This window comes from Taurulus bubalis, assembly GCF_910589615.1.
Source record: "Taurulus bubalis genome assembly, chromosome: 15".
In the NCBI taxonomy this organism is placed as follows: domain Eukaryota; kingdom Metazoa; phylum Chordata; class Actinopteri; order Perciformes; family Cottidae; genus Taurulus; species Taurulus bubalis.
In genome coordinates, this window is record NC_136603.1 from 16112363 (window position 1) to 16137986 (window position 25624).

General features: G+C 41.0%; 3 protein-coding genes across 3 annotated transcripts; 2 read left to right on the forward strand and 1 right to left on the reverse strand.

The window, feature by feature from the left end:
* The first annotated feature begins 302 nt into the window (after positions 1-302).
* Positions 303-9280, forward strand: tfdp1a (transcription factor Dp-1, a). The gene is made up of 11 exons (XM_079231042.1): positions 303-340; positions 557-623; positions 1075-1196; positions 1966-2087; positions 2263-2428; positions 2584-2730; positions 2833-2901; positions 3544-3695; positions 5464-5630; positions 7975-8053; positions 8159-9280. Exons 1-11 carry the CDS (start codon positions 329-331, stop codon positions 8295-8297), a joined length of 1242 nt encoding a protein of 413 aa, XP_079087168.1. The 5' UTR covers positions 303-328; the 3' UTR covers positions 8298-9280.
* Positions 9281-11328: 2048 nt separating this feature from the next.
* LOC306747294 (rhodopsin kinase GRK1-like) lies at positions 11329-14968 on the forward strand (the record flags this gene model as incomplete). The annotated part of the gene is made up of 7 exons (XM_079230334.1): positions 11329-12036; positions 12790-12917; positions 13607-13764; positions 13855-13938; positions 14051-14175; positions 14282-14483; positions 14679-14968. The coding sequence occupies exons 1-7, from the start codon at positions 11338-11340 to the stop codon at positions 14966-14968; spliced, it is 1686 nt and encodes a 561-aa protein (XP_079086460.1). The 5' UTR covers positions 11329-11337.
* A 747-nt stretch (positions 14969-15715) lies between these two features.
* mettl21cb (methyltransferase 21C, AARS1 lysine b) lies at positions 15716-17608 on the reverse strand (the record flags this gene model as incomplete). Its single annotated transcript, XM_079230682.1, has 3 exons — positions 15716-16448; positions 17270-17387; positions 17465-17608. The coding sequence occupies 3 exons, from the start codon at positions 17606-17608 to the stop codon at positions 16051-16053; spliced, it is 660 nt and encodes a 219-aa protein (XP_079086808.1). The 3' UTR covers positions 15716-16050.
* Positions 17609-25624: the final 8016 nt, after the last annotated feature.

The window sequence follows — 25624 nt, forward strand, 5'->3', positions numbered from 1 at the left end:
TACGGTCCATACAATCGAGATTGTTCTGAAATATTCACGCTCTACGTCAAGTGTGTCCTGTGAGAACAATACCGGGCAACTCGAGCTAACGTTAGTGCTGTAGCTTTGTACAGTGTGCTGGCAGCAAGCAGCCCAAATGGGCCTCAACAGGAACTTTAAATTAAACACACAAAAATAAATTATTGGAAGCATGTTGAAAATATTATAGGAACATACAATTTATAATTTAGTTTCCCTTTCATTCTGTCCTCAGGGGTCTGAAAAGTGGCACACAGAAGAGCATTTTCTTTTTTAACCTGAAGCTCAACTCCTCCGGTCCTTTGGGATCATGGCTAAAGATGTAAGTAACTTCATTTATTTTTTATTTATTTATTTTCTTCACTGGAAAACTGTTTAGTTAATGTGTCACCTTGAAGGCACTGTAGCTGACACCAATTGAAGGTAAATGTGTTAAGTTGCTATAACTTAAGAGATAACCTCACGTTTCCTCTTCTGGACTCATGCAATGTCTTTAATGTTGTGATTTTTCAGTGTAATATGTCCTTGTCCTTTGCAGGTTGGTCTGATAGAAACAAACGGAGAGCTGAAGGTTTTCATCGATCAGAATCTGAGCCCTAGCAAAGGTATATATTACTGATAATTGCCTTTTTAATACAGCAGCTGTACACAGTGAACAGTATTTTATTTTAACTTCACTGTGTTTAGACTCTGTCCCTTTTTTGCTAACATTTAATTTTAACCACTAATATAAATGATTGTATAATGTTAAATCATTGGTGTAAAAATAAAGTCTTAACTTGCTTTGCTAACTGAATATGGTTTAAGAATCATTTAATCTATGTTTGCCTTTACACAGAAGGGCAAAACGACAAGATAATGTTAATTAAAATTTAGTCCAGATTCGGCCATCCATCACATTGGATGTGTCCAACAAATGGATGTTCCTGTTGAGTTTGATTGATTGCATGTCCCACAAAGGACACCATGTTGCCTGCTAGTTATTGGACAACAGGGGGCAATGCCGTATCAACCAAGAGCTCTACTCATTACTGCTCTTCTCATGTCTACTATTAGGTGTCCTATCTTTGGTTACTGTGCAACCTACAGCTGTGCCCGTGGCCAAACAGCTACTACCAAAAACTCTTGGGCCATCCAATGTGAACATTGCTGCACACATGCAACATGTGCCACACATGGTGAGTGATGCTCCACACACAACTACCACACTATATGGTTTTATAGTTAAAGACTTTTGTGCCTTCTCAACCACATTTGTGTGAGAACTTGGAACTTCTCAATAGATATAACAAAGTCCAGCTTTCGAAATTGTCAGTATAGATTGTCTTCGCTGTGTCTTACTGTTGTGTAAGCCCCTTCATTATCATAGTGAGGTGACCGGGCGGCGGGTAGGTGGAGGCGGTTGATCCTAAGCTTAGCAACTCTACAGTCAGCAGGATTACACCCATCATCCCATTATATACATGGAATGTATATATCATGGATATCAGCTTAGATATCACCTTTAGTGAAGGAATATATCACCTGTCTCCTAGATGCCTCATATTGCTTGTGAATATTAAGGATGAAACTTCTTCAACACATGTCAATATTCAACAAATGGCCAAACAAATTCAAAGTTAACAACAATAATTGTAGTTTCTATTAAGAGTAAGTACATGCAGTGTTGTTGTTGTTATGAACTCAAGCCAGCCTTGTAGCAACAAATAGTGGCTGTAGCCCAAAATAAAAAGTATGAGTCAAGGACAACAACCTGTCTCATAATGTTGTCAAGACATAAGAGATAATTGTAGACTTCAGGAAAGCAAGCGATGACCACTTCTAACTGCACACCAGTGGTTCCAGAGAGGGTCAGAGTGTTCACATAACCAAAGAGTTACAAGTCGATAATTACGACGCCTTAATGTTTTCTTCCCTTTCCTTTCCTTTTGCTCTGTCCTTTTGTAGGTGATAGGAACACCCCAGAGGCCTACGGTATCCAATACCATTTTGGTAAACAGTCCACATACACCCAGTTCCCAGTTCCTCACTCAAAGTCAACCATCAGATGCCTCTCCGTGGTCATCAGGGTGAGTCTTCAAAAAGTACTTAAGTTTAAAAGCGTTGGACATCATTGTGGATCTCTGTGGAGAATAACTATCCTTTTAGCTTTATCAAGTCTATCAGTGGAAAAAGACAAAATGCAAACAGGCTCATAATTGTGTCTAATGTGAAAATGAAGTGGCGTATCTAATCTGTCTGCAGAAAACGTGGTAAGAAAGGAGAAAAGAATGGAAAGGGCTTGAGGCATTTCTCCATGAAAGTGTGTGAGAAGGTTCAGAAGAAAGGCGTAACCACCTACAATGAAGTGGCAGATGAACTGGTTGCAGAATTCAGCTCTGCAGACAGCCACATGTCACCCAATGACGCAGTGAGTGCTGCAAATGCATAGCATCTTTTCAGAATGATTCAGAAAAAAATTGGCAACGTAAAGTACTTTGCTTGATTTTTATTATTATTATTTTTTTTTTTTTTTTAACTGTAGACGTTTTTGTTAATATTTTGAATCTTGTTTTTCCATTTTAGCATGTGTATGACCAGAAGAACATTCGGCGGCGTGTGTACGATGCACTTAATGTGCTTATGGCCATGAACATTATCTCTAAAGAAAAGAAAGAAATCAAATGGATTGGCCTTCCCACCAACTCGGCGCAAGAGTGCCAAAACCTAGAGGTAGGAACACTGAAAGACTGTAATTATAGCTTGTGTCAAGGATGTTTTTTTGCCTTTTTTCTCATGTATAATCCTTTGTTGTTGTTTTTATTTTAACTGCAGGTGGAGAGACAAAGGCGGCTGGAGAGAATTAAGCAGAAACAATCGCAGCTTCAGGAGCTCATACTACAGGTGTGAATGAACTGACTTTATTGGGGCCTCTGAAGCTTCAATGTCTGCTGGAGATGATTGTTCATACATACCTTCTCCTCATGGTATTTGAGAGTGCTAGAATGTACACTCAGTGGCCATTTTATTATATACACCAGCAGTCTAATTAATCAATTAAAAACTAACAATGCCAAGATGTTTTTAATCATGTATTGCCTATTTATTTGAATTTGGGGTTTTCATACAAATAACCACTCTAGATGACACAACAAAGTAAAAGGATAACATTAAGCATATTTGACGTTATATACTGACTTTGGGGCGGTTAAAGTCATTTCTCACAGTGGTAAAAGTGAGAATCGATGGCAGAGTTGTTGGATTGCATTAGTATGTACATACTATTACTTGGGGATAATGGTAAATGCACAACACAGCTTGATGCACATCACATCCATTTAGTGCTATTATGAGGGTACAATCAGCTTGAGAAATCTGTGCAGAACTACAAAGTCAGTTGACAGCAGGACTCCCCTAACACTGCAGAGGTATAAATCCAGCATAAGCATAGCTGAAGAAAGTATCAACAATGTTTTTGAAATGTTGAATGCTAAACCTTGTGTAGCTGCTTCAGAGGTTTCATCTGTCTTTGATCTTGTCTGACAGCAAATAGCTTTTAAGAACCTGGTTCAGCGGAACAGACAGACGGAGCAGCAAGCAAACCGACCTCCACCGCCCAACTCCATCATCCACCTCCCCTTCATTATTGTCAACACCAGCAAGAAAACAGTCATTGACTGCAGCATCTCCAACGACAAGTATGTGATTTTTATTTTTTTTTTTTTATTTTTTTTTTTTTGTTGTAATTTTGAAAATTTTTGGATCACTTTCAAGAGACATTGTAACTTTACATTCAAGACTATTTCTTTCAAATTAATAGCAAAAGGTTTATCATTCTTAGCAATCCTGGGTTAGTAGGAGACCTTGTCTGCCAGTTGAGGCAAATCATTAATAGCTTTATGCACAAGTCATGTGACATACATGAGTTGTATTTGGTCTGTCTGGGTTAGTGAAATATATTATTTGCATGTAATGGTTTTCCAGGTTTTGGAAATCTTGAGTCCATGTCTGTTTATCAAGCTCACCCTGACATACAACACAGTATGTCAGGGTGAGCTTGATAGACAGACATGGCTTCTTGAGAAGATGACAGTTCAGTATATTGTTGTTTAGCAGCTGACTTTAAACGTGAGACCTTCCCTCTTGCATCTAAAATAATTGGTTAAAACGGCACATCTGTGGTCACTGCAGCGATGTTGCACATAAACTACACGAAAGCTAAAATCGTACTCGGTAATATTTGCACAGTATTATATTCTCTAAAACTATTGGCCAATTCTTAAATGCCTCCTTGATGTTGTTTTTCTACAACTAATGATGATGATTTCATCAGCTGTCTCACAGCTGACCGCGACCAGCAGACCTCTCTTCTGTGTTTCGGAATGTAATGGTGAGACAGTACTGATGAAGTATTACATTTGATTTAAGATAAGAGATGACATTAAATGAAAAAAAGTTGATCTACAGAATGCTAAAATAATTTGTTTAGCCGACTGTCACCCTGCAACCATAACAATCCATGTATCGTTCGTTCTTTGGTTTTCCTGTTTCAAAACCGAATTGGTAAACCAAAAAACTGCGTTATGTTTCAAACTCGGAATAGAAAAACAAACAACACAACTGGATCAGAACAAAGTTTGGGTCGAGGCCTGACGAGAGTCTGCTCAGTGGATGATATTGTGGATTAGGAATGCAACTAAAACGGTAGTCTTTTCAGCATGGTAATTATTTTGGTGGGAAATTTAAATAATTTGCATGGTAAATAATTTGCATGGTAAATTATATGCCAAAAATCGCTTCAATGAGGCTCTAATGACCTGCAACAATCCCAATATTGCCAGTGCTTCTGGGGCAATGATGAAGACACTTTTGTTTTTTGCATAACCTCCGAATGGGCCTTCCACACGAAACGTGCCAACGGCGCTCTGAAACACGTTATTTCTAATGGCTTTCAAAAGGTCTCCCCAAGGCGATTCTGTGTGAAAGAGCCATTACACGACTAACCTAGTTCATGGAGAGCAAAGGAATGTAAAAAAAGGTTAGCTGAGGCTGGGAAATGCCTGTGACATGAACAAAACAAGACAAACTTTTCCTGCACTTCCCTTACGCAGCTAAATGTGAGGAAATTGTAACCCTAAAGGAACCCTTTTTATGACCGTTCATTGTTTCAGGGTGAACCACAAAGTCTGGAGAACCAAGTAATGAACAATTCCCTCTTTGCCAACTGAAGGAGTACCACAGACTTTATAATCTCTTTACTTCAAATGTGTCATTTACGGTTGACTCCAAGTCTTACATCTTGGGAATGTTTCTTGCTGTCTGGTAGCAGTTTTTGACAGCCATTGTTGTATTTATATTTCTTGCCATCCATACTTGAGAACCAAAATTGTGACTTGAGTTACATGCTTGCCACTATCTATCTGTACCGCTCACCCTTATGTCTCCTGTTATCTTTCTCATCTGCAGGTTCGAGTATTTGTTCAATTTCGACAGCATGTTTGAGATTCATGACGACATTGAGGTGCTGAAACGTATGGGCATGGCCTGTGGTTTGGAGGTGGGAAAATGTTCTCCAGAGGATCTGAAGGTTGCACGTAGCCTGGTGCCCAAAGCTCTGGAGCCCTACGTTATAGGTCAGTGCCACAGTCCCCAGAGTATGACACATTCATTTGGAGTTATGTCAGTTGTTGGTGCAAACCAAACGCAACCATTTTTCTGCTTCACATTTAAAGCTCTTAGTTTGAACAACAAAGCGGCTACAGGAAATTCAATCTCAAGACAGTTCAGACATTTTTTGAAATTGACTTTTTTTGGGGGGGGGGTCAGTGATTCCTTTTTAACGATACCAAAGAAAAAACTTGAAAATTAAGTAGCGGCCACAGCAAGCTGGTTGGATTACTATCTGCAGATAAAAGGCTTTTACGTCACTTTTGGTTAGTTCAACATCTATCACGGTGGTGAACAACAGCTTTTGCTGTACCTCTGCATTTGTATGGATAACTACTTAAATAATGCCCACAGCACGTCATGTCATAAATGCATGGCCGTATGACATATGGGGAGTTAAATGCTCATCTTGACTCTCAACCAGTCTGCTCAATTCTTAATGAATAAAATAAAGGTGCTAAACTCAACCACTAACAGATTACGGAAGTTGGCATCCTGATTAGATGTCCGATCCACCTCAGCTGACTCCTTTCGACACGAAGAAGCTGCGTCTCAACTCCAAGCTCCCTCCTGATGTCTGAGCTCCTTACCCTATCTCTAAGGCTGAGCCCAGCCACCCTACGGAGGAAGCTCATTTAGGCCGCTTGTATCCGAGACCTCGTTCTTTCGGTCACGACCCAGAGTTCGTGACTATAGGTGAGGGTTGGAACGTAGACCACCCGGTAAATGGAGAGCTTTGCCTTCCGGCTCAGCTCCCTCTTCACCAAGACAGCCCGGTGCAGCGGCTGTTTTACTGCTGCAGCCGCACCGATCCGTCTGTCGATCTTCCGCTCTATTGTACCCTGAATCGTGAACAAGACCCCGAGATACTTTAACTCCTTCGCTTGATGATTCAAAGTCCACCCGTGTTAATTTTCTATGGGACATTAGCCAATCGCTTTGTGAGGCATTGTTTGATTCCAGGCGACACGGAACTGACCTGGTGACTTAAAACCCACACGGGTGTTTTCAGTTAATCTGGCTGACTAGACCTCCTCTCGGGACTGTGTGGGCATGTAGAGACCATGTAGAGTTTTTGCAACAAACCAAGACATGAAGTTATAAAGTCTGACGGGTAACTCATTTATTAGACTGTTTTGTCCTCCTGCACCATCCTTCCCCCTCACGGAAATCAAATTACAGTGATTTTGGTTATTAACTGATCATAAGCATTATTAGTTTCATTAAACTGCAAATTGGCCATGTGTTATGATGAATAATTATGACAGTACTGTACAAAAGCCCCTTTGCGAGACTTAAGTCACGATACGATATTATCACGACTGTGGTACATCGAGTATTGCGATTTATTACCGTTTTTGAACCGCAAATTGTCCCCAAAGGAAAACGTTGTCAACATTTTATCTAATACAATAAAGTTTTCAGTCTGTTAATATCACTTCGATATTTTTTTTTACTACAAGTGACAGGAAGTCAAGACGTTTGCTTTAAACGCGGATGGCACATTTCTAATTTCTTTCTCCGATGTCTCATGTTTGTTTTGACCAACTTCCTACCGATCACGCTGACCCGAGACCTCTCCTGACCGCACCAGAAAACAACACGGCACCATCTAGTGGACTGAAAAATCAATTGATTTCATTATTCTAGGACCAAAAAGTTTATAATTGATTAAATAAAAGATCGATACTTGGCTTCCGTGTATCGATACAATATTGCCACGCAAAGTATCGCGATACTATGCTGTATCTTTTTTTTTTTTTTTTCACCCCTAATGCACAGCAGGTTTTTACAGCTTTTTACCTATTAGGAAAAATACTTGAGCTGAAATGATTATATGCATGGTCTTATATAACGTTAGAGGGATAATATTGCTTCCTGAACAGATTTTATAATCAACAGATAGATTTGTTATTAGTTTAGCGTTTGACATCTTGCTACAATAACTTATCTGCTATCAATAATGATAGCAGATAATAATAACTTATCTGCTATAATGGCCTGCTTGGTTAGTTTGCTTTCACACACAAAGGAAACAAACCAGAGTCTTGTTGGAAGTAGAAAGTTTTCACACCAGCCCAACCGTACTAACCGGGCAAACTGACTTTAATTGTATTAGTCGAACCAAATGGGACACGAATGAATGTCTGGGAAGGAGAAGGTTATCGTAGTTTCCTGGTTTGTCCTTTACCGCCAGCATTACAGACACAAATTACAGTTTGAAAAGGTAACATAAATTGTTGCTTCTTGTTGTTGCATGAGTAATGCCTGTTTTAGTAATCATCCAATCCATATCTTTGTTTTTCTTAGAGATGGCAAAGGGTCCCATCAGTAACGTCTACATCACTGGAGGGTCCTCAGCAAATGGAGCCCGTTACCCTGCAAGCAGGTGAGCAGTCTTTCCTGTAATTCAACCTATAAAGGTGACAGAGGTCTCACTTTTTCATAACATTTTTGTAACGAATGATAAAATTCCCTCCTCCTCTCCGTGTAGTGATGGCTGCACTGACGGCACCATGGCCTCCAGCTCGAATGACTCTCACTACAGCGGGTCTCGTGTGGAGACTCCAGTGTCTTATATGGGGGATGATGATGACGAGGACGAGTATGATGAGAACGACGACGAAGACTAACCTGTCCACGCCTCGCCACTCCAACAAGCACAGTCCTTCAAACCACCTTCACCACGGGAATTTAGTCCCCTTTTGTGTGTGCTTCTTCAACCTTTTCCCCCGTTTTCATGCCTGTATTTCTGTCTGGCTTTCTCAGGGGTGTAGATGAATATTGAAAGAACAGAGGTGTACGTTGCAACCATCTTTTTTCTGCTCTTGAATCGCGTGCAACTGCAACATAGCCTTAGGGCAGGTGTCGTCCAAGGGAACTGTAGTCTGTGGCCCAGCCACCACGCTGAAGTCTTTGTATGTTTAATCCACTTCTCAATAAGCCATCCCACTAAAAAGAAAACCTCTGTAAAACCTACTGCTGTTGGAGAATGTATAATGTACTTGTTTGAATGGTTATTCCTATTCCTTTGCAGTTACATATGGCAGACATGATGATCAAAATGTTCCAAGATGGCCAAAGTGTCTGCTTTAACCTGCCGTGTTAACGCAACACCATGGATCCTGAATGACCTGATACAGTGGCCATGGCATCCCAGGATGGGGCTCCATCAGATGTGTTGATACTTTTTGTTTTGTGTTCCCGGCAATAATTTGAAATAGTTTCTTAACCTCCATTGTGTTGGGCTGGCTTCCTTCTGTTCTGTAGGCAGCTGCTTTCCTGATCTTGTTTGCTAGTTTTTTTGTTTTCTTTTGTATTCTGGAGTTGAGGAATTCTCCATCACCGCCCTGTCATCGCCTTGGTAGTGTTTACAAAATAATGGCACCAGCAAGGTAAAGACTTTTTATAACCCAGGCTCCTGATAGGTAAATAAGCGTTGTTTGTGAATTACGTATATAAATCCTACGACGATTGTAGCTTATAGTATCCTTTAGAGGCCAGTGGTAAACATAGACCTTCAAAAATTATTGATGTAACAATGTGTGGTTGCATAGGTCTTTATGTACTCCCTTCAAAGATCTCCCTTTTAAAACTTAGCAACACATGTACTGACTCTTCCAAAAACCTTTTCTGTAATCTAATATAAGTTTGCAAATTAAAATATAGATTGTTTTAATAATTTTGTATCCATTTTGTGGGCTGTAATCCTCAAACCTTGGTTCTGCATGTAAACGGAATATTTCTGCTTTTAAGACCCTCAACTGATTTGAGACAGGTGGTTCGTTTAAAAGAGCCAATAGATGAAGACGAGTTGAGTGCTGGTGAAGGGTTTGGGGAGGCGTCTGCTTGTCGTAGGACAGCCTCCGGAAACATGTTAGACACTCAAGTGGATAGCTATGAGGTGAGAACAATTGATTATATGCTCCTTTACTCTCATTATACGGCTATCGGCTTTTAATTTTAATAGGCAGATGGAGTTACAAGGGCACTTGCCGTTTTTAGGGCTCAGCCCTTTTGAAAAAAGGCAAAAAATGAGATGCCCAAATGTTTTTGACATGGAGCATCGGTGAGGGCCAAACTGGAGATCATGCTGCGGGCTGTTGATACATTTTGTTCAGCGTCTGTTACCTGCTGTCAGTGCAGCCATTTAAGCTCTTTTACCCCCTAAAATGTCTCTTTAAAGGTGAGGTTCACATTTCTTTTAAACAGGCATGCATATGTACATTGAAAGTTATTTTCTCATCATACTGGTTGCTTCAGGAATAGATTGTGTGCAGTTTCAATGTAAATGATGGGGGACAAAACACACTTTTAGTAGTTTGCAAAATTATATCAAGTTCAGCTGAAGCTAATATTACGCTGCATTTGTCCGAGTTGGTCCAAACAAGTGGGTATCCTCAAATTCCATGTTTTTGCTTTCATCAGCTGTAGCAGAAGGACACAGACACAAAGCAGTGATTTGGTATTCTAAAGGTCTGACTCTCTTTGTTCCCAGCCGTGACACTGGTGGTGTTTTCACCTTGAGCGTCTGTATGAGTTGTCATGGCAAAATGTGGTCCTGGAGACACTTCAGCAGGAAACTACCACAGAAGAGGTTTTAGACGAGTAGGACTGCAGACTTTGCCCACCATCACTGGCACTTTGTGGCCAGTTCGGACAGAAGGAAACATACAAGTCACATGCATACAAACACCTGTAGTAAAAGTAATCAAAGTACTTTGTAGCACTTTCCACTAGTATTGTTGAGCATTTTACTTTTTACTTCATCTAATAGGTTGCAGATTACTAGTTAACTGCTTCAAAGGTAATCAATAATGTAGCTATTTGAATTACTTCATGAAAGTAATAACTTATTAAATTGGCCCCTTTTCCACTTCCAACCCTGTGTTTGAACTCGGCCTTCATTTAGCGCCAACTACACACCTGTGTAGAGATTACACACAGCCAGACAAATATACACAGTACTCAATTGAAATTACATTTATTTTGTATCTGAATACGTAACGCTGTTACATGCAACTATACAGACACACCAGGTGAGACCAGCGCTGTAGCGGCCAGTAATGATATATATATGTCATATTGTATATATTGGCGTTGCTTTTGTATTGAGAGATTGACTATGGGCAGGGGGGGAGCATGCCAATGTTTTTTGATTTGCTCTGTAGGTTTCCGAGTTAATCACAAACCTGAGCTTTGCTTTTAACATCCAGTAACTGCTCAGTTACTCTCATGAATGTCCCTCTGCTAATTGTGATTTGCCAGTTGACTGACTGGAGACACTCCAGCTGCATATACAGCCCGTGTTGTTCGGTTCCAGCATGTGCTCGCACACTTTGTCTAGGGCATTAGGGTGTTAATGGATTACCGAAAGGTGTTGACTCAGGTGTGTGTGTGTGTGTGTGTGTGTGTGTGTGTGTGTGTGTGTGTATGTAAATGAGGGTGATGTAGTGCTCAAAGTGTGCTGGGATCTAGTTGAGACACCAGTCTCAAGTTCTCCTTTCTCTCTCATGCTGCCTCTCCCACTTCTCTGTAATCTGTGCACTGTTTTCTCATCTTTGCTTCATCCGTTTACCACCTCACCCCTGTACATTAGTATTTATCCCCTTCGTCTGTTTTCTCTTTGCAATGTCTCCTCTTTGCGTTGCCTAACAGTCACCTGCCCTCAACATGGATATTGGAGGACTGACCACAGTGGTAGCTAATTCTGCTTACATCAATGCTCGTGGAAGCATTGATGGCTCCAATACAGCAGCCGCTCGGGACAAGAAGTACCATTCTCGCCTCAAACTGCCTCACATCACTGTGTGTGAGGACCTGAGGGACACCCTGGACGTGACATTTGACACCGTCTGCGTGGAACAGCCAATCGGCAAACGGCTCTTTAAGGAATTCTTGGATTCAAATACAGAGTATCACGGGGCTTGCCGTTTGTGGAAAGACATCGAGGGATATGACCTGGCGGAGGACTCTGACAGGGCGAAGAAGGCCTCAAAGATTGTCGATCGTTACATGGAGCCCTCTGCCAAACACTACTGCCCGTTCCTGCCTGAGGACATCGTAGCCAAGGTGAAGGAAAGCCAGGAGGCTGCAGGCGATGATTTGTTTGCTGCAGCACTGGCCTCAACGTTGGACTTTCTGCGTGAGGCCCCCTACACTTTCTTCCTGGAGAGCTTGTATTTGAAGAGGTATCTGCAGTGGAAGTGGCTCGAGATGCAGCCCATGGATGCAGACTGGTTCCTAGACTTCCGCGTGCTGGGCAAAGGTGGGTTTGGGGAGGTGTCTGCCTGTCAGATGAAAGCCACAGGAAAACTGTATGCCTGTAAGAAACTCAACAAGAAGAGGCTGAAGAAGAGGAAAGGCTATGAGGTGAGAGAACAATCGCCACTCATGCGTATTTGCTCCTTTGTTCCCTACGGTGTGTGTCTTTTGCATGAGCCTTTCATTTGAATAGACCCCGTGTTAAAACCGGGACTACATTTATACTGATCCACTGTGTCCAAACATGATAAACACAAGACGAGTAAAGGTCAAAATGAAACATGCTGCAGGTTTTTGGGAATTTGTTATATATTTGTCAGTGTCTGGCATGTCAGTGCCTTTACTAATATTAACATCATTATCAATCAAATAGTCTTAAATCCAGCCTTAGTTTACATAAAGTGCCACAAAATGAGAACGGTTTTGTCGCATTTCCACAGGGAGGGACACACAAAGCTCTTTTCATTGCGATGCACACAGTGATTTGATTATAAAGGCATTTTGCTGTTTCCAGTTCAGAGAAAGTGCCCAGCGCTGAGCAGAATGCAATGGTGCTAATCATCTTTGTCCCCTCTGTCTCATTTGGCTTTATCCTGCAGTATTAAACACTGAGACGGGGATAGAGTGATTACTGGGAGCTTTAGTGGAAAGCTCTCCTGAATGGAACTCCTTGGAACAGTTACATCTTGCCCTTGACTTGTCTGAGGTCATTTTTTGTAACGTACTGTAATCTCTTTTTCAAATGGCATGTTCGTCTTCAACGCGACAGAACAATAGTCTGTAGTTTTACATTTTCTTTAAAAGAAATGTCAATGCACCATTGTGTTTTCAAAAATGGTCTTTTATATTGTCCTCCTGTAGGGGGCGATGGTGGAGAAGAGGATTCTTGAGAAGGTTCACAGTCGCTTCATTGTGTCATTGGCGTACGCCTTCCAGACAAAGGAAGAACTTTGTCTGGTCATGACCATCATGAATGGAGGGGATCTCAAGTAATTTCACACTCATGTCTCAAAGCATAAACATGAACAGACAGACTCACTGAGGAAAGTTGGAGCACATGTTCCTCCTCCCGGCTGTGTTATCTACAGCCTTTTTAATTGGACAAACAGAACATGTTTGAATACCTTTTCAACATCTCCATCGCCAACAGAAGGTGTGCATTCGACCGAAAGGTTGATGTGAGAGAGATGTTTTAATATTCCCCAAATGTCAGCTGAGACCCCAGATGGGCGTCAACAATCAAACACAATTCATCCTTGAACGATGATTTCCTACAGGCACATGGGTGCAGCTCCATGTGTGTCAGTTACAATATCTCACTAACATTCTTGAAATATAGGTACCTGCTCAGGATCAGCTGTTAGAGATACACTGAACTGCAGGCACATTTTAGCTGTAATTCCCAAAAGACAGGGATACAAATCACAAACATAACCCTGAGTTGTCCCTTTTTAAAAAGCACCAGCCACAAGTCAAGTTGCCTTCATTTGAATTAACCCCTTATTTCTTTAAAATCTTATTTTAATGTGTGCAGACTGAAGTGAGTGCAAAATGAGAGCATATGGAGAACAACATCATTTTAGTATGCAAAAACCTATAAGCTGTAATGGTGGCATTGTATTCAGATGATATACTTTTACGATGGAGCCAAATCTCTCCTGTTCTCTGATCCCTGAAGGTACCATATCTACCTGGTGGATGAGGACAAGCCGGGGTTTGAGGAGCAAAGAGCCTGTTTTTACATCGCTCAGATCATCCAGGGCTTGGAGCACCTCCACCAGAAACGAATAATCTACAGAGATCTCAAACCAGAAAATGTGCTCCTAGATAACGATGGTAATGTATTTTGATTTAGACACTGAAAGAAAAAGGCCTTGTCCGTGTAAATAATAGCTAATTAAGATATATGTATTGTTGTCTAACCAGGGAATGTGCGTATATCTGACCTGGGTCTTGCTGTGGAGCTCAAAGAAGGCAAAACAGTCACCAAAGGATACGCTGGGACACCAGGTGGCTCTTCTCTGTATCAACAATGTCATATTGAGAGGCGTAGCTTCTCTGTGAACGTACTCAACATTTATTCCCCCCCCCCCCCCCAATTGTTTAACTTTGTCTCTTGCAGGTTACATGGCTCCAGAGATGCTCAAAGGAGAGAAGTATGACACTTCAGTTGACTACTTCACTCTGGGAGTGACGCTGTTTGAATTCATCGCTGCCAAGAACCCATTCAGAAACAGGGGGGAGAAGGTCAGTCGCATAGGATTAAGCCTTGAGCTTCACTCTGTGCACTAAATGTCTAACTTTATAAAATAAATATGATGATCAGCATTAAGAGTATTCGTCTCATGTTTAGGTTGAACGGGAGGAGATGAAAGAGCGTATGCTCACCCAGGTGGTGACCTATCCGGACAACTTCAGTGAGCATGCAAAGTTGCTCTGTGATGCGCTTGTGGCTAAAGAGGTTGATCAGAGGATGGGTTTTAAGAACGGATGCTGTGATGAGATCAGAGCACACCCATTTTTCAGTGACATCAACTGGAGGAAACTGAATGCAGGTACTATCTATGTTCTGTACTTATGTGTCTTTTTCAGTATTTCTTGTGCAGGGTTGTGAATAACTTCTTTAACTTGAAATAAACATTTGCACGAGTAAACACAAACTAAAAAGCTTATTTCATTTTAAGATGCCCTGAGAATGGATTTAATCCTTTAACAGTTTGATTTTCAATTTCCATTTCACGCCTCTCCAGGTATTCTGCCTCCTCCTTTCGTCCCCGACCCTAAAGTGGTGTACGCTAAAAGTCTGGATGACGTCGGGGCTTTCTCCTCGGTGAAGGGAGTGGGCTTGGAGGACGCTGACAAGACCATTTTTGATGAGTTTTCCTCAGGCAACATCCCGATCCCCTGGCAAGAGGAGATGATCGAAACAGGCATCTATGGAGAGCTCAACATTTGGGGTCCTCGTGGCAGCGTCCCAAACGACCTCCGCAGAGAGTCGATACTAGAGCAGCCAAAGTCATCGACCTGCTGCATATCGTAGAGTCATTGAAACACCTTGAAAATACTTCAACCAAACAGACTTGTGCAGCAAAAAGACTCAAATACTCAGGACACAAGTCTCTTCTGAACTTTCTGATTGCAGAGTTTAAACAGTCTGAGACTCTAAACTTGTATTGGTTAGCACAGGACAACAACAGCGAGGTGGATTTTTAACCTGGAGTGGACTTAAATGTAGATTTAGCAGTAGAAAACATTTAAATTATTTGAATTCTTTTAGATTTTAAATTCATTTAAAAAATCTATATTAACAATTCCGATCTAAAATTAATTTGGTGCTGAGTGATGTTAAGCCCATTTTAAATATTTTGCATATATGATCCTATAGAGTGTATGCCATTTAATGGAAAGTGCTTTTTTTCTTTGAGTTTATGCTCCCTAGTTTTTACTATAAACAGCTAAATGAACTTCTGCTTTTGAAATACCAAAAGCTGCAGCACCAGATGTTTCATAATTGACGACAAAAAAACCAAGAGCAAATCAAATTATTGTAGTCTTTTTGCTATGAGGCAAATCTGAATATAGGGAAATATTTACAGCAAATAGTCATATTTTAAAACCACATTGTGGAGCAAAAGTTGAATACATTCAGAAATCAACTGTAGGAAAAAGTGCTGGCAAATAAAAGAGCTTTTTGAAATGGAAATTTGAGTTTTATTTCGGTCTTCTGCTTGGATGTGGGTTTTTCGTTTCAACCTTAGGACACATTAATTGGGGAAAATGTTGAGCATTCTGGTCAATTTCCATGTACCAATTTATGATGGAAATGTCTTTATTTATGTCAAGGAAAACAATACATGTTGTATAATACAACACGCCTGTCAGGCATTCTGGATTGCTTTCAGTAAATCAACTTTTCTCTGCAAGGGACAATTCTGGACGTTAGTTTGGACATTTCTCTACCATCCCGATTCTCGACCCTTGGTGTAAAGACAGAATACATCTCACTTTTCTCTACATTCATTTAAATCAGTGAGAGTAAAAATGTAATTTGCTTTTTTTCCTAAAAACTGAGCACACAACACCTTCAACATCTCAGGAATCTCCCTCTCTTAAACTCCTCCATCACTCCTTCGCTGTGGCCTTGTATATCTCCACCTCCTGCTGTGGGAGCTCAAGGACCAGCGTGCTGTTGAAACTGCTCTTAAAGCACTCTGTGAACCCCAAGTCCGACTGGAACCGGATCTTGTTGGCCCACAGCAGCGTTGTTCGACTTCCTGGTCGGCAAAAGTGACGCATGGTTTCCAGGAGTTCTTCGAGGCGGCCGTGGGGATAGACCACATCAGCTGCGAGCACGTAGTCGTAGTGGTGGGATGGGTAGGGAAAGTCTCGCCCCAGGTCCTGACCCCAGGTCAGGGCTGCCACCTGAGGCGGGTAGCGGGACCGGCCCTTGGTGTTCCGCAGAAGGTTGAAGGTCAGATTGGACAAGATGTCTGGCAGGTCAGTTGCCGTCACCCAGGCACCTGGAAAACAGATTAAAGCAGCAGAAGAACAGATAGAAAAACACCATCTTTTTGGGGTGACTGGCCCATTTTAGCTCTAGTGATCCAACTACAGGATGGATTGCCATGGAAATTTGAACAGACATCTGTGGTCATCTGAGCATGAATGCTAATGACTTTGGGGATCACCTGGTTTTTCCCCTAGCACCACCCTGAGCTTGACATTTGTGGTATTGAGTGAAATGTCTCAACAACTATTGGAGGAATTGCAATGAAATAGTTTATACAGTCATCTCAGAATGAATTGTAATAACCGATGTGATCATTAAAGTTGTCATTGAGTTAAATTTACAAAAATATTTAAAAACCTTTCACAGCTCTAAAGGAATGAGGAGAAAACAAATGAAACTAGAACGCCAACGATTTTGTTTGTGTGAATGGGTGTTTTATTTAATCTGGAATAAAATTATACTTTACACTATAACATCCGTCTGATAATCACTCTGTTTGTCAAGAGATCCTCACAGCTACAGCCTACTGGCATGTTTGCAATGCAAAAAATTCTTGTGGGTGGATATTCATTGTCCTCAAACAATGAATCACAGTGTTTTAGTGACGCGCTGATGAGTTCCTCCAACAAGCCAAAATGTAAAAATGTAATGTATGAGCAGATACCCATAAGATATCCAGTGCATATTAATGCAATAAACTCTTCATGGCTTTCCCTCTAGCATCACGATCAAAGAGTACCACGACTGTTCTTTGGTAAGAAATCTTGTGGGAAAAAAGCCTGTTATGAGCTATGATATTAGTTCAATTGGACTCTCTTCTCATATACTTACCAAGCAGACTGGCCACTGTCGAGAGCAAGCCGGTCCCAGCTCCAAGCTCCAGCACCGCTTTGTCCATCAGGTTCATTTGTTGCTGGTTATTCTCCAAGAACTGGCTCAAAGCTATTGCCTACAAAATACATTTCCATTATCACATTTGCAGCAACAGAGGAGTTCAGAGAATGTGCAGACACACACAGGGCGTACCCCGGGCCAGACTAGAGCACCATAAGTGTCTATAGATTCACGGATGCTGATGTCATAACCAGCGATAAAGAAACTCTCCTTCCCCAGCGCGTAGTGCACACTCGGCTCCCAGATGTTCCTCCGGTCCGAAGCCTCTCCTGTCATCACTTTCTGCTCTGTTAACACTGCAGAGGAGAGTGTTACATGGAGATTACAATGCTGCAGATTTATGGGACTCATTAGTGTAACAAATCCATCTGTTTCCATCTGTGTGTCTGCAACACAGACACCAGACGGCAGTGCACTATACCGACATACACATTCTCCTCAGTGTTCAATCCAAAATTACCCCCATCTGTGGGCCTCTGCTCCACCCGCAGTGTCCCATCCTGTATGTCATCCACCTCCTTTGTCTTTCCATGATGCTTCTGTCGTACATGTTGGCTGGCTGTGGTCGATCTCTCCATGCCCACTGAATCGAGAATCAATCAGAATCTGGTTTATTGTTAAAGTAGGTTTTCACATACAAGGAACTTGCTTCAGTGTATTGGTGAATAACAATAAACACAGTAATAGAAAAATAAAAACCAAAACAAGGGAAATGAAAATAATATCCAAAGCATTGAAAAAAATACTACAGAAAATATGCATAGTATATTTAAAATGTAAGACAAACAAAAGGTCACAGTATGAAGAATGACTATGAATAGAATATATGTACAGAGATGATAGTCCAAAAGGTGTGCGTTAATGTAGTGACTAGGTGGGGAGAGGTAAGCCACAATCTTTCCTGATCAAAGTTCCATTACAGTGTAGTTTTTGATTACTAAAGGAGTACTACAGCAAAATAGTGCCCTACTTCCAAAAACCTGGGAGACTCACGAGACGGATTAGAAAAAGCACGATCAAATTTTGTGCAATAGAGGCCAAGATATCCTGGTTTTTAGTTCCTAAAAAACCTTGGATGCCACTTCTGATAACATAACACAATCTATGATCAAACTCTCCCTGACTGGTAATTACCCACTTCTTTCAAACACCACACTTCCCATTTCGTTAACCTTCTAATGTAATCTAAGATAACATTTTTTAGACTACGAAATTTGTTATGACAAGTAAACTGAACTTTATGAAAGATGAATACATAATATGGTATGGAGGCTATAGGCCCGCATTTCTTTTCTATTTAGGCACAACTCTGCAAAAGTTCAGTAAAGTATGCTTTACTATCTGTATCTGTGTTTTGTTTTTAGTGTGCATGATTAAATGATATGCGTATTTGTGATTTATCTAAGCTCAGTAAACGTTTGAATGGGTTCAGAATGGACTAGATTTAGTCCACTAGTCTCTTTGGCTGTCACTGGACTCCGGTCTGGAGCCCAGAAACACAGCTGGTTAAACCACCAAGTTGTAGCTACACATGTGTCTAGACATTCAGCAGGATCTCCATGCAAAAATAAAGGGCACAGTTTGATGTCATGCAAAAAGAATCCTTATTGTCAGAAAAATTGATTTACTGATTTTCTTCTTTTTCTCATTCACCAAAAGTCAAACAATGATATGTTGCTGAAACATACCTGTATAAAGCAATCGTCTATTATTCCTCTTTTCCCTCTGTCTCTGAACTTGTCTCCGCTGACTTCTTGTGCTCATAAAAGCAGCATCGTTGGTGACATACCCCTGAGCGAGGCTGCAGTATTTAGGGAGACAGAAGCAGAGAAACAGATTTATAATCTCTGACAGAGAGATGAGCAGCCCTGACCCCTCCCAGCACCTCAACATCAACTCTTGTTGCCATTGTGTATATTCTCTATATTACTCTACACTTTTGTGGCTTTAAAATCAAATCCATCATTTTGTATTCTCTGTGGATTTTCAACAATATCTACAGAACGCCTCTTGATTGTTACCGCCTCTCATCCTTAATGAAGCAGACATCTGGTTTCCTGTTGGGCTGCAGGGACATGCAAATATTGAGAACAACATGTATTCACTCTGTGCACGGTGCCAACATATTTGCATATTTATGTTCATCTTGGGAGGCAGATGTGTATGAGGTTTGTTTTAAATGTGTGAGATGGATGTGTGCCACCTGCCAGGCTTCACATGAAACAGTGTTCATTTCTAAAACAATCAGCAGGAGAATGAGCAAACTGTTTACAAAGGCCTGACCAGGAACTGACAAATTGACAATTAATAATTTTTTCAATCATTTATTCATCCCTTAACCTGCGTGCTTCTCCTTTCTCCCTCCTCCCCTCTCGGTCTTCTTAGACAATTAGCCAGAGAAGAAAAGGTGAACTATTTTAGGCCCTATATACACAAATTATTGGGGTGGTATAATCCACTTTGAGTTGGGTTATTGTTGGGTTATTTAGTTTTCTTTGAACCCTCCTCTTGACTGCAATAAACTCTGCGCAACATAAACATCAATATTTTTTTCAGATTACTTTTGGGCATTTTATACCTTTAATAAACAACCATGTTGAAGAGATAACAGGAAATTGATGTGAGAGATGCAACACAAATCCCTGGTGAGATTTGAACCAGAGATGTTGCAAATCTGCAGAACCCAGAGGATGTATAAACAAGAGATCAACATCTAGTAAGTATAATACACTCCCCAAAACTACCACACCATCAGCCAATAAACTTACAAAGCCCTCCCTCCCCTTTTTTGACCCCCTTCTCCTCATAATACATTTTCGTACAGTCCACTCATGTGACAAAAGCAACAACATGCCAACCAACATCAACATCAACGAGAAAGTGTCCTATAGCAAAATAAGCTCTTTTTTTCCCTCAAATTCAAACAACCGTTGGTTTGCGTATGCAAATAGTGAACATATAGTGAACATCAAGACTGCATCAAGATATATTATTGTCACAAGGTAACACAGATTAGAAAGTTTAAGTTTATCAATCAACTGCCTTACCTCACTATATTGACACCATCCAGAAATGAATGGAAAGTGTTACTTAACAGATACACAGACAGACATGTATAGAACATTCCTGAATGTTTATACAATGCATTAAACAATGGTTAGAAATATTATAAAGTCTACAAGATTTGTGGTTAAAACTTTCACTTGAACACAAGTATATCCCCACACATGAGCTTACGGTATTTCTTTCTAATATCTGACCACAGAGTTGAGGAATTACGTGAGAGCATCTCAAAACCTTTTTGTGTGTGTTATTTGTACACTGACATGAAGCAAAACACAGATTACTACTAGTATTTCTCTGTGATGTGAACCCAGACTCCAGTCTGTAACACACAGTGTATGCCTGAGCACAGACACAGTGGTATTCTCTCACAGTGGTGGACTCAAAGCCTCGGTGCGTGAACACGTGCTCGCACACAAAAGTCAGCAGACAGCTGGTTGTGAAGCTAGAAAATGACTTGAACTGACAGATGGCAAGTAGCAACACTGAGTCACTCTCTTCTAAACAGCAACACTACAATAAGCAGTCAAGATATTTGGGGATTTGAGCACCAGGATCTCGATACCAGGAATCCATATTTCATTTATCAATCATTGTTGCTGAATGATATTATGCACATATGTTCCTGTTATATTCCTTTTTGAATCTCGGCAATATACCCAGCCGATGATGACCAACCAGATCGAATGACATACAGATTCTAAAAATATGATTTTGTAATGTTTACAATGTTCATTGAAGCCAGGATATGCACATTCAACTGTGATCTCTTAAATCCAGCAAACGTCACTTTTCCAGGCAGAGGAACAATGGAGAATCTGCAACGCTCAGTGTCAAATAATGTTATGTCGGACTGTAACATTTTTCATATAAGTGAAGGAGTTTGTGTGCTAGTGGTTTTATGCATATACGCAAAAGATGACAGAAACAGAAAGATGAGGAACTGCCACTCATCACTTCAGAGGTGGCAATCCTCACGTCCACATCCAAAGGTCAGGAAAAGGTGATGTGGCCAGTGGAAAATGAGTCAGAGTCAAACACTGCAACATGTGAGTCCCTGCAGGCTTTACAGTAGCCACATGTGCAGCGTGAGTGTGTTAATACATCAGTTAATGGGCACTAAGCGCCTGTAATGTAAAAGGGGAAGGCTAGGATTGGAATTCAATGAGTCTAGATGCCACTCTGACAGAAGACCATAAACATAGATATCCAGACTTTAATGTTGCAGACAGTAAACATGACATCTGAAATCTCATTGCGAACACCTTAATGCTGCAGACAGATTATTGGCACCAGAACATTTGACCGTTTATGGGTCCTGGATGGACTACATACACCCACCAGACTGATGGTTGTGTCACTGTTTCCTTGTAAACCCTCAAAACTTAATCCTAAATAAGGCTGTGCTTCTTTACCTAGGGGGCAAGGGGGGGGGGGGCACTCGTTTGTTTATTAGGTACACCTAGATACCTGCAGTCCTGCAATAAATACCTTCATGATGGTTAAAATGTACAGTTTGTGGTTAACTGTTCCAGAGAGTTGTTGCAGGACTTATTTTTAGCAAGGTGTACCTAATAAACTGGCAACTGAGAATAAAGTTCAAATCTACTCAAATCAAATTGAAGGTTCAAGTATATACAGTGTATATATATAAATTTGTACTAAAAAAGTGTGCATTGATGAGTGCACTTGGTATTTGTGACACAAACATTGTACTTAAAGCGTCTCTGTACAGTATTGAAAGTATCAATACAGCAACAACTATTTGGTATGTAAAGATATACTGATATAATGGAGTAATACCTGAGCAGAGAATGACATCGCTCTCCTTCTTTGTGTGCTGTAATCTCAGTTTCACTGGGCTTTGCCAGGCCGGCATGAATGAATGAATGAATGAATATATACTTTATTAATCCCCAAGGGGAAATTTCATGTCAAGTAGCAGCCATTTACACAGAAAATAAGATAAGATATAAAAACAACAGGGATGAAAGATATATAAGATATATACAATAATAATAATAATACAAATAAAAGATGAAGAAGATAAAGATAAAAATAACAATAAAATATAGTATATGTGTCAGTGACGACGTAGCAGGTAAACTCTGTGAGCAGCCAGAAATTTGTATTGTCCACATTTGATGTATTACCAACATATACAGTATATTAGTACAATATACATTATATGTAATTGTGTTAGCTTTTTCTAGATATTCAAAACACTTTTTGGTACTTCATTGATTAATATACACACTTGAACACACTTGTATACTGTACACATTTTAATTATGTCTTCTCTTTCATAAAGGAAATAAGCACAACAAGCTCATGATTAAATAGCACGTTTTTTTATTCACAGGATATTAGCTTGTTATCAGAAACAAATAAAACCATACTTGAATATAATGTAAAACATGCTTAGAAGTCTTGATCTTCCGGTTGCATTCAACAAACTGTGCTTTGCTTAAAACCCTTTACAGGGCACTCATTGAAATACTTTGTGAGGGAAATGACCATGTATGGTTACTTGCACGATAAAGGGCTACGTTATTGCCTTTTAGCCAGGCCATTGCTTTCCAGGATGTGACTTTAAAAGAAAAAAGTAATAAAATCTGCATCAAATCAGACACAGAAGCAGTGCATTCACTGATAAGGATAGGAGCAGATGAAAGCCTGAGGTTCCCAGCATGTGAAGTCATTGAACTTTCCATTTCCTGAAACAATCAGCAGATCAGAAAGTCAGATACACATTGATCGATATCCATCTTTGGTGTCACATAACAGTATTTTTGTCGCTCCTGTTTAGCTTCAACAGTCTGACTCTTACCAAGCACTTCCACACATTCCTCAACATCTGATGTGTTATTGGGCTCCCCTGACAACCAATCAGAATATCTCCAGCGGGATCCATCCAACCAGATAAAGCGACCGGTCTGACAGATGACAGGTGGTTAATTGATTGACATCAGAGGGAGGAGTTGTTAATTTAATTCATTTTCCACATAAACACAGCAATGACATTAACCACTTTCATGTTGTGATTAGTGAAGGCTAAATGATCATTAACATATTTAGGACCCCTAACTCCCTGACTGAGCACACACACACCTTTAAATATCGTAATCCTCCAATCCAGGTGCGAGTAAGTGCTCCGTTGTTCCTCAGCATCATCTGCATCACCTCTCTGTGGATGTGTTGGCTTGTGATGGAGGCCAGGTGTCCCCCAGCGACATGTTCCTGGCAGAAAAACTGCAATAAAACGGAGACGACAGAGTGAGATTATGCACGGCTGTGTTGCTTTAGAAGTCTAAATGTATAAAGATGTCATGGTGAATCTATGAGAAACACAATGCAAATACCTCCGCATCTGCAGCGGTCTTTGGCTCTTTGAAGAACTGGTAACATTTCCCATCAAGCATCACACCAGGACAAGGGCTCCGCCCTGTGGCCAAATGAGAAATTACAGCATTCTCAATCTTGTTTCTATTTAAATAGGTTCACATTTCTTTCAAGTCTATCTTAAACAAAACTCAACTAAGAAACAAAATTTTTTGTTCACTGTAATCGTCCGTCTAGTCCATGTGTGTATGCATATGCTTTACCTTGCTGGTCTTGACTTGGTGATGATCTTGTTTCTTCAGGGTTTTTAACTCCCTGCCTCATTATTAAAGCCCGTTTTTCTCTTTTAGGCGCCACACCAATCTGAGCTCCTCCATCAGGACCGTCTTCCATTTCTGGGAGCCCCATTGAAGGCTGCTTCTCCTCACTGACAAACTCACTCTCTGATTCTTCCATTGTCAAATAATCTTGAGGTTGGCCATGCTCCATGCCCATCCTGGCCTCTTCATTTGGGAAATATTCACTTAAAGATGGCCTCGGCTGCCCCATAATGTCCAATGCTGGGCCTTCTTCCAAGACAGCGGCCTCTGGCATGACCTGCTGATGCAAAAAAGACTGTTCCTCTTCAGGCTCCAGCTCCACGATTGGCTCTTCATCTAAAACATAGTCCATCTCACTCATAAGCCCCTCCCCCCCCTCTGGCCGAGGATGATTGACAGGATTTTGATTCTGAAATGCTGCCATTATAGACTGTTCCATGTTTGACAGCTCCGTGTTGCTCAGCTTCTCTTCAGACATTTTCTCGTCATCCATTGGCTCCAGCTCCATGATTGGTTCTTCATTCAAAACATTGTCGCTCTCCAACATAAGCCCCTCCTCCCCCTCTGACAGAGGTTGATTGACAGGATTTTGATTCTGAAATGCTGCCATGAGAGACTTTTCTACTTCTGACGACTCCATGTTGTCGTCATCCATTGGCTCCAGCTCCATGATTGGCTCTTCATCTAAAACGTTGTCGCTCTCACTCATAAGCCCCTCCCCCTCCTCTATGAGAGGATGATTGACAGGATTTTGATTCTGAAATGCTGCCATGAGAGACTTTTCTACTTCTGACGGCTCCATGTTGTCATTATCCAGTGGCTCCAGCTCCATGGTTGGCTCGCCCGCCATTTCATCTTTTCCCTCCATGTCAATGTGCCTCTCTTTGATCTCTTGGCTTGTTTCTGTCTCTGCCTCGAGGTTCATTTGCACCTGAAACTGTTCTTGAACATCTGGCTCAACCTCTGATTTCACCTCAAACTCTGGGTCATCGTTGGGCTCTGGCTCCATCTCAACCTCTGGCTCCACATCAGCGTTTAGTTCAGCCTTAACTTCTGGATTCAGATTTACTTCTGGCTCCACATTAGCGTTTAGTTCAGCCTTAACTTCTGGATTCAGATTTACTTCTGGCTCCACATCAGCATTTAGTTCAGCCTTAACTTCTGGATTCAGATTTACTTCTGGCTCCACATCAGCCTCTAAATCCTCCTTAACGTCTGGCTCTGCTTTAAGGTCTGGCTCCTTCTTAATCTCTGTCTTTACTTCCCCCTCTTGCTCTTCTCTAACTTGTGGCTTTTCCTTGATCTCTTGTTCCACCATACTCTGCTTCATGTCCACTGGTACTGGCACCGGAGCCAACACTTCCTTTTGCTCTCCAGATCCTGGCCTGACTTGTGGCGCAGGATCTTCCACCACCACATGACCCTGCACAGGAACCCAGTCTTCCAGCAGAGGGCTCTGTTCTTGTTTAGTGAACACTGGGGTTTGTTCCACACCAGGAGCAAATGGTGGCATTCCCAGAGTCACTGCAAGGACAAAATATAAGATAACATTGCTGGTGAAATAAGG

What these genes read in the sequence shown, in the direction of transcription:
- tfdp1a (XM_079231042.1), top strand. An exon ending in ACATGTCACCCAATGACGCA is followed by an intron (nt 2,429 to 2,583) that starts GTGAGTGCTGCA and finishes TTTCCATTTTAG; the next exon opens with CATGTGTATGACCAGAAGAA. An exon ending in TCTGGAGCCCTACGTTATAG is followed by an intron (nt 5,631 to 7,974) that starts GTCAGTGCCACA and finishes TGTTTTTCTTAG; the next exon opens with AGATGGCAAAGGGTCCCATC.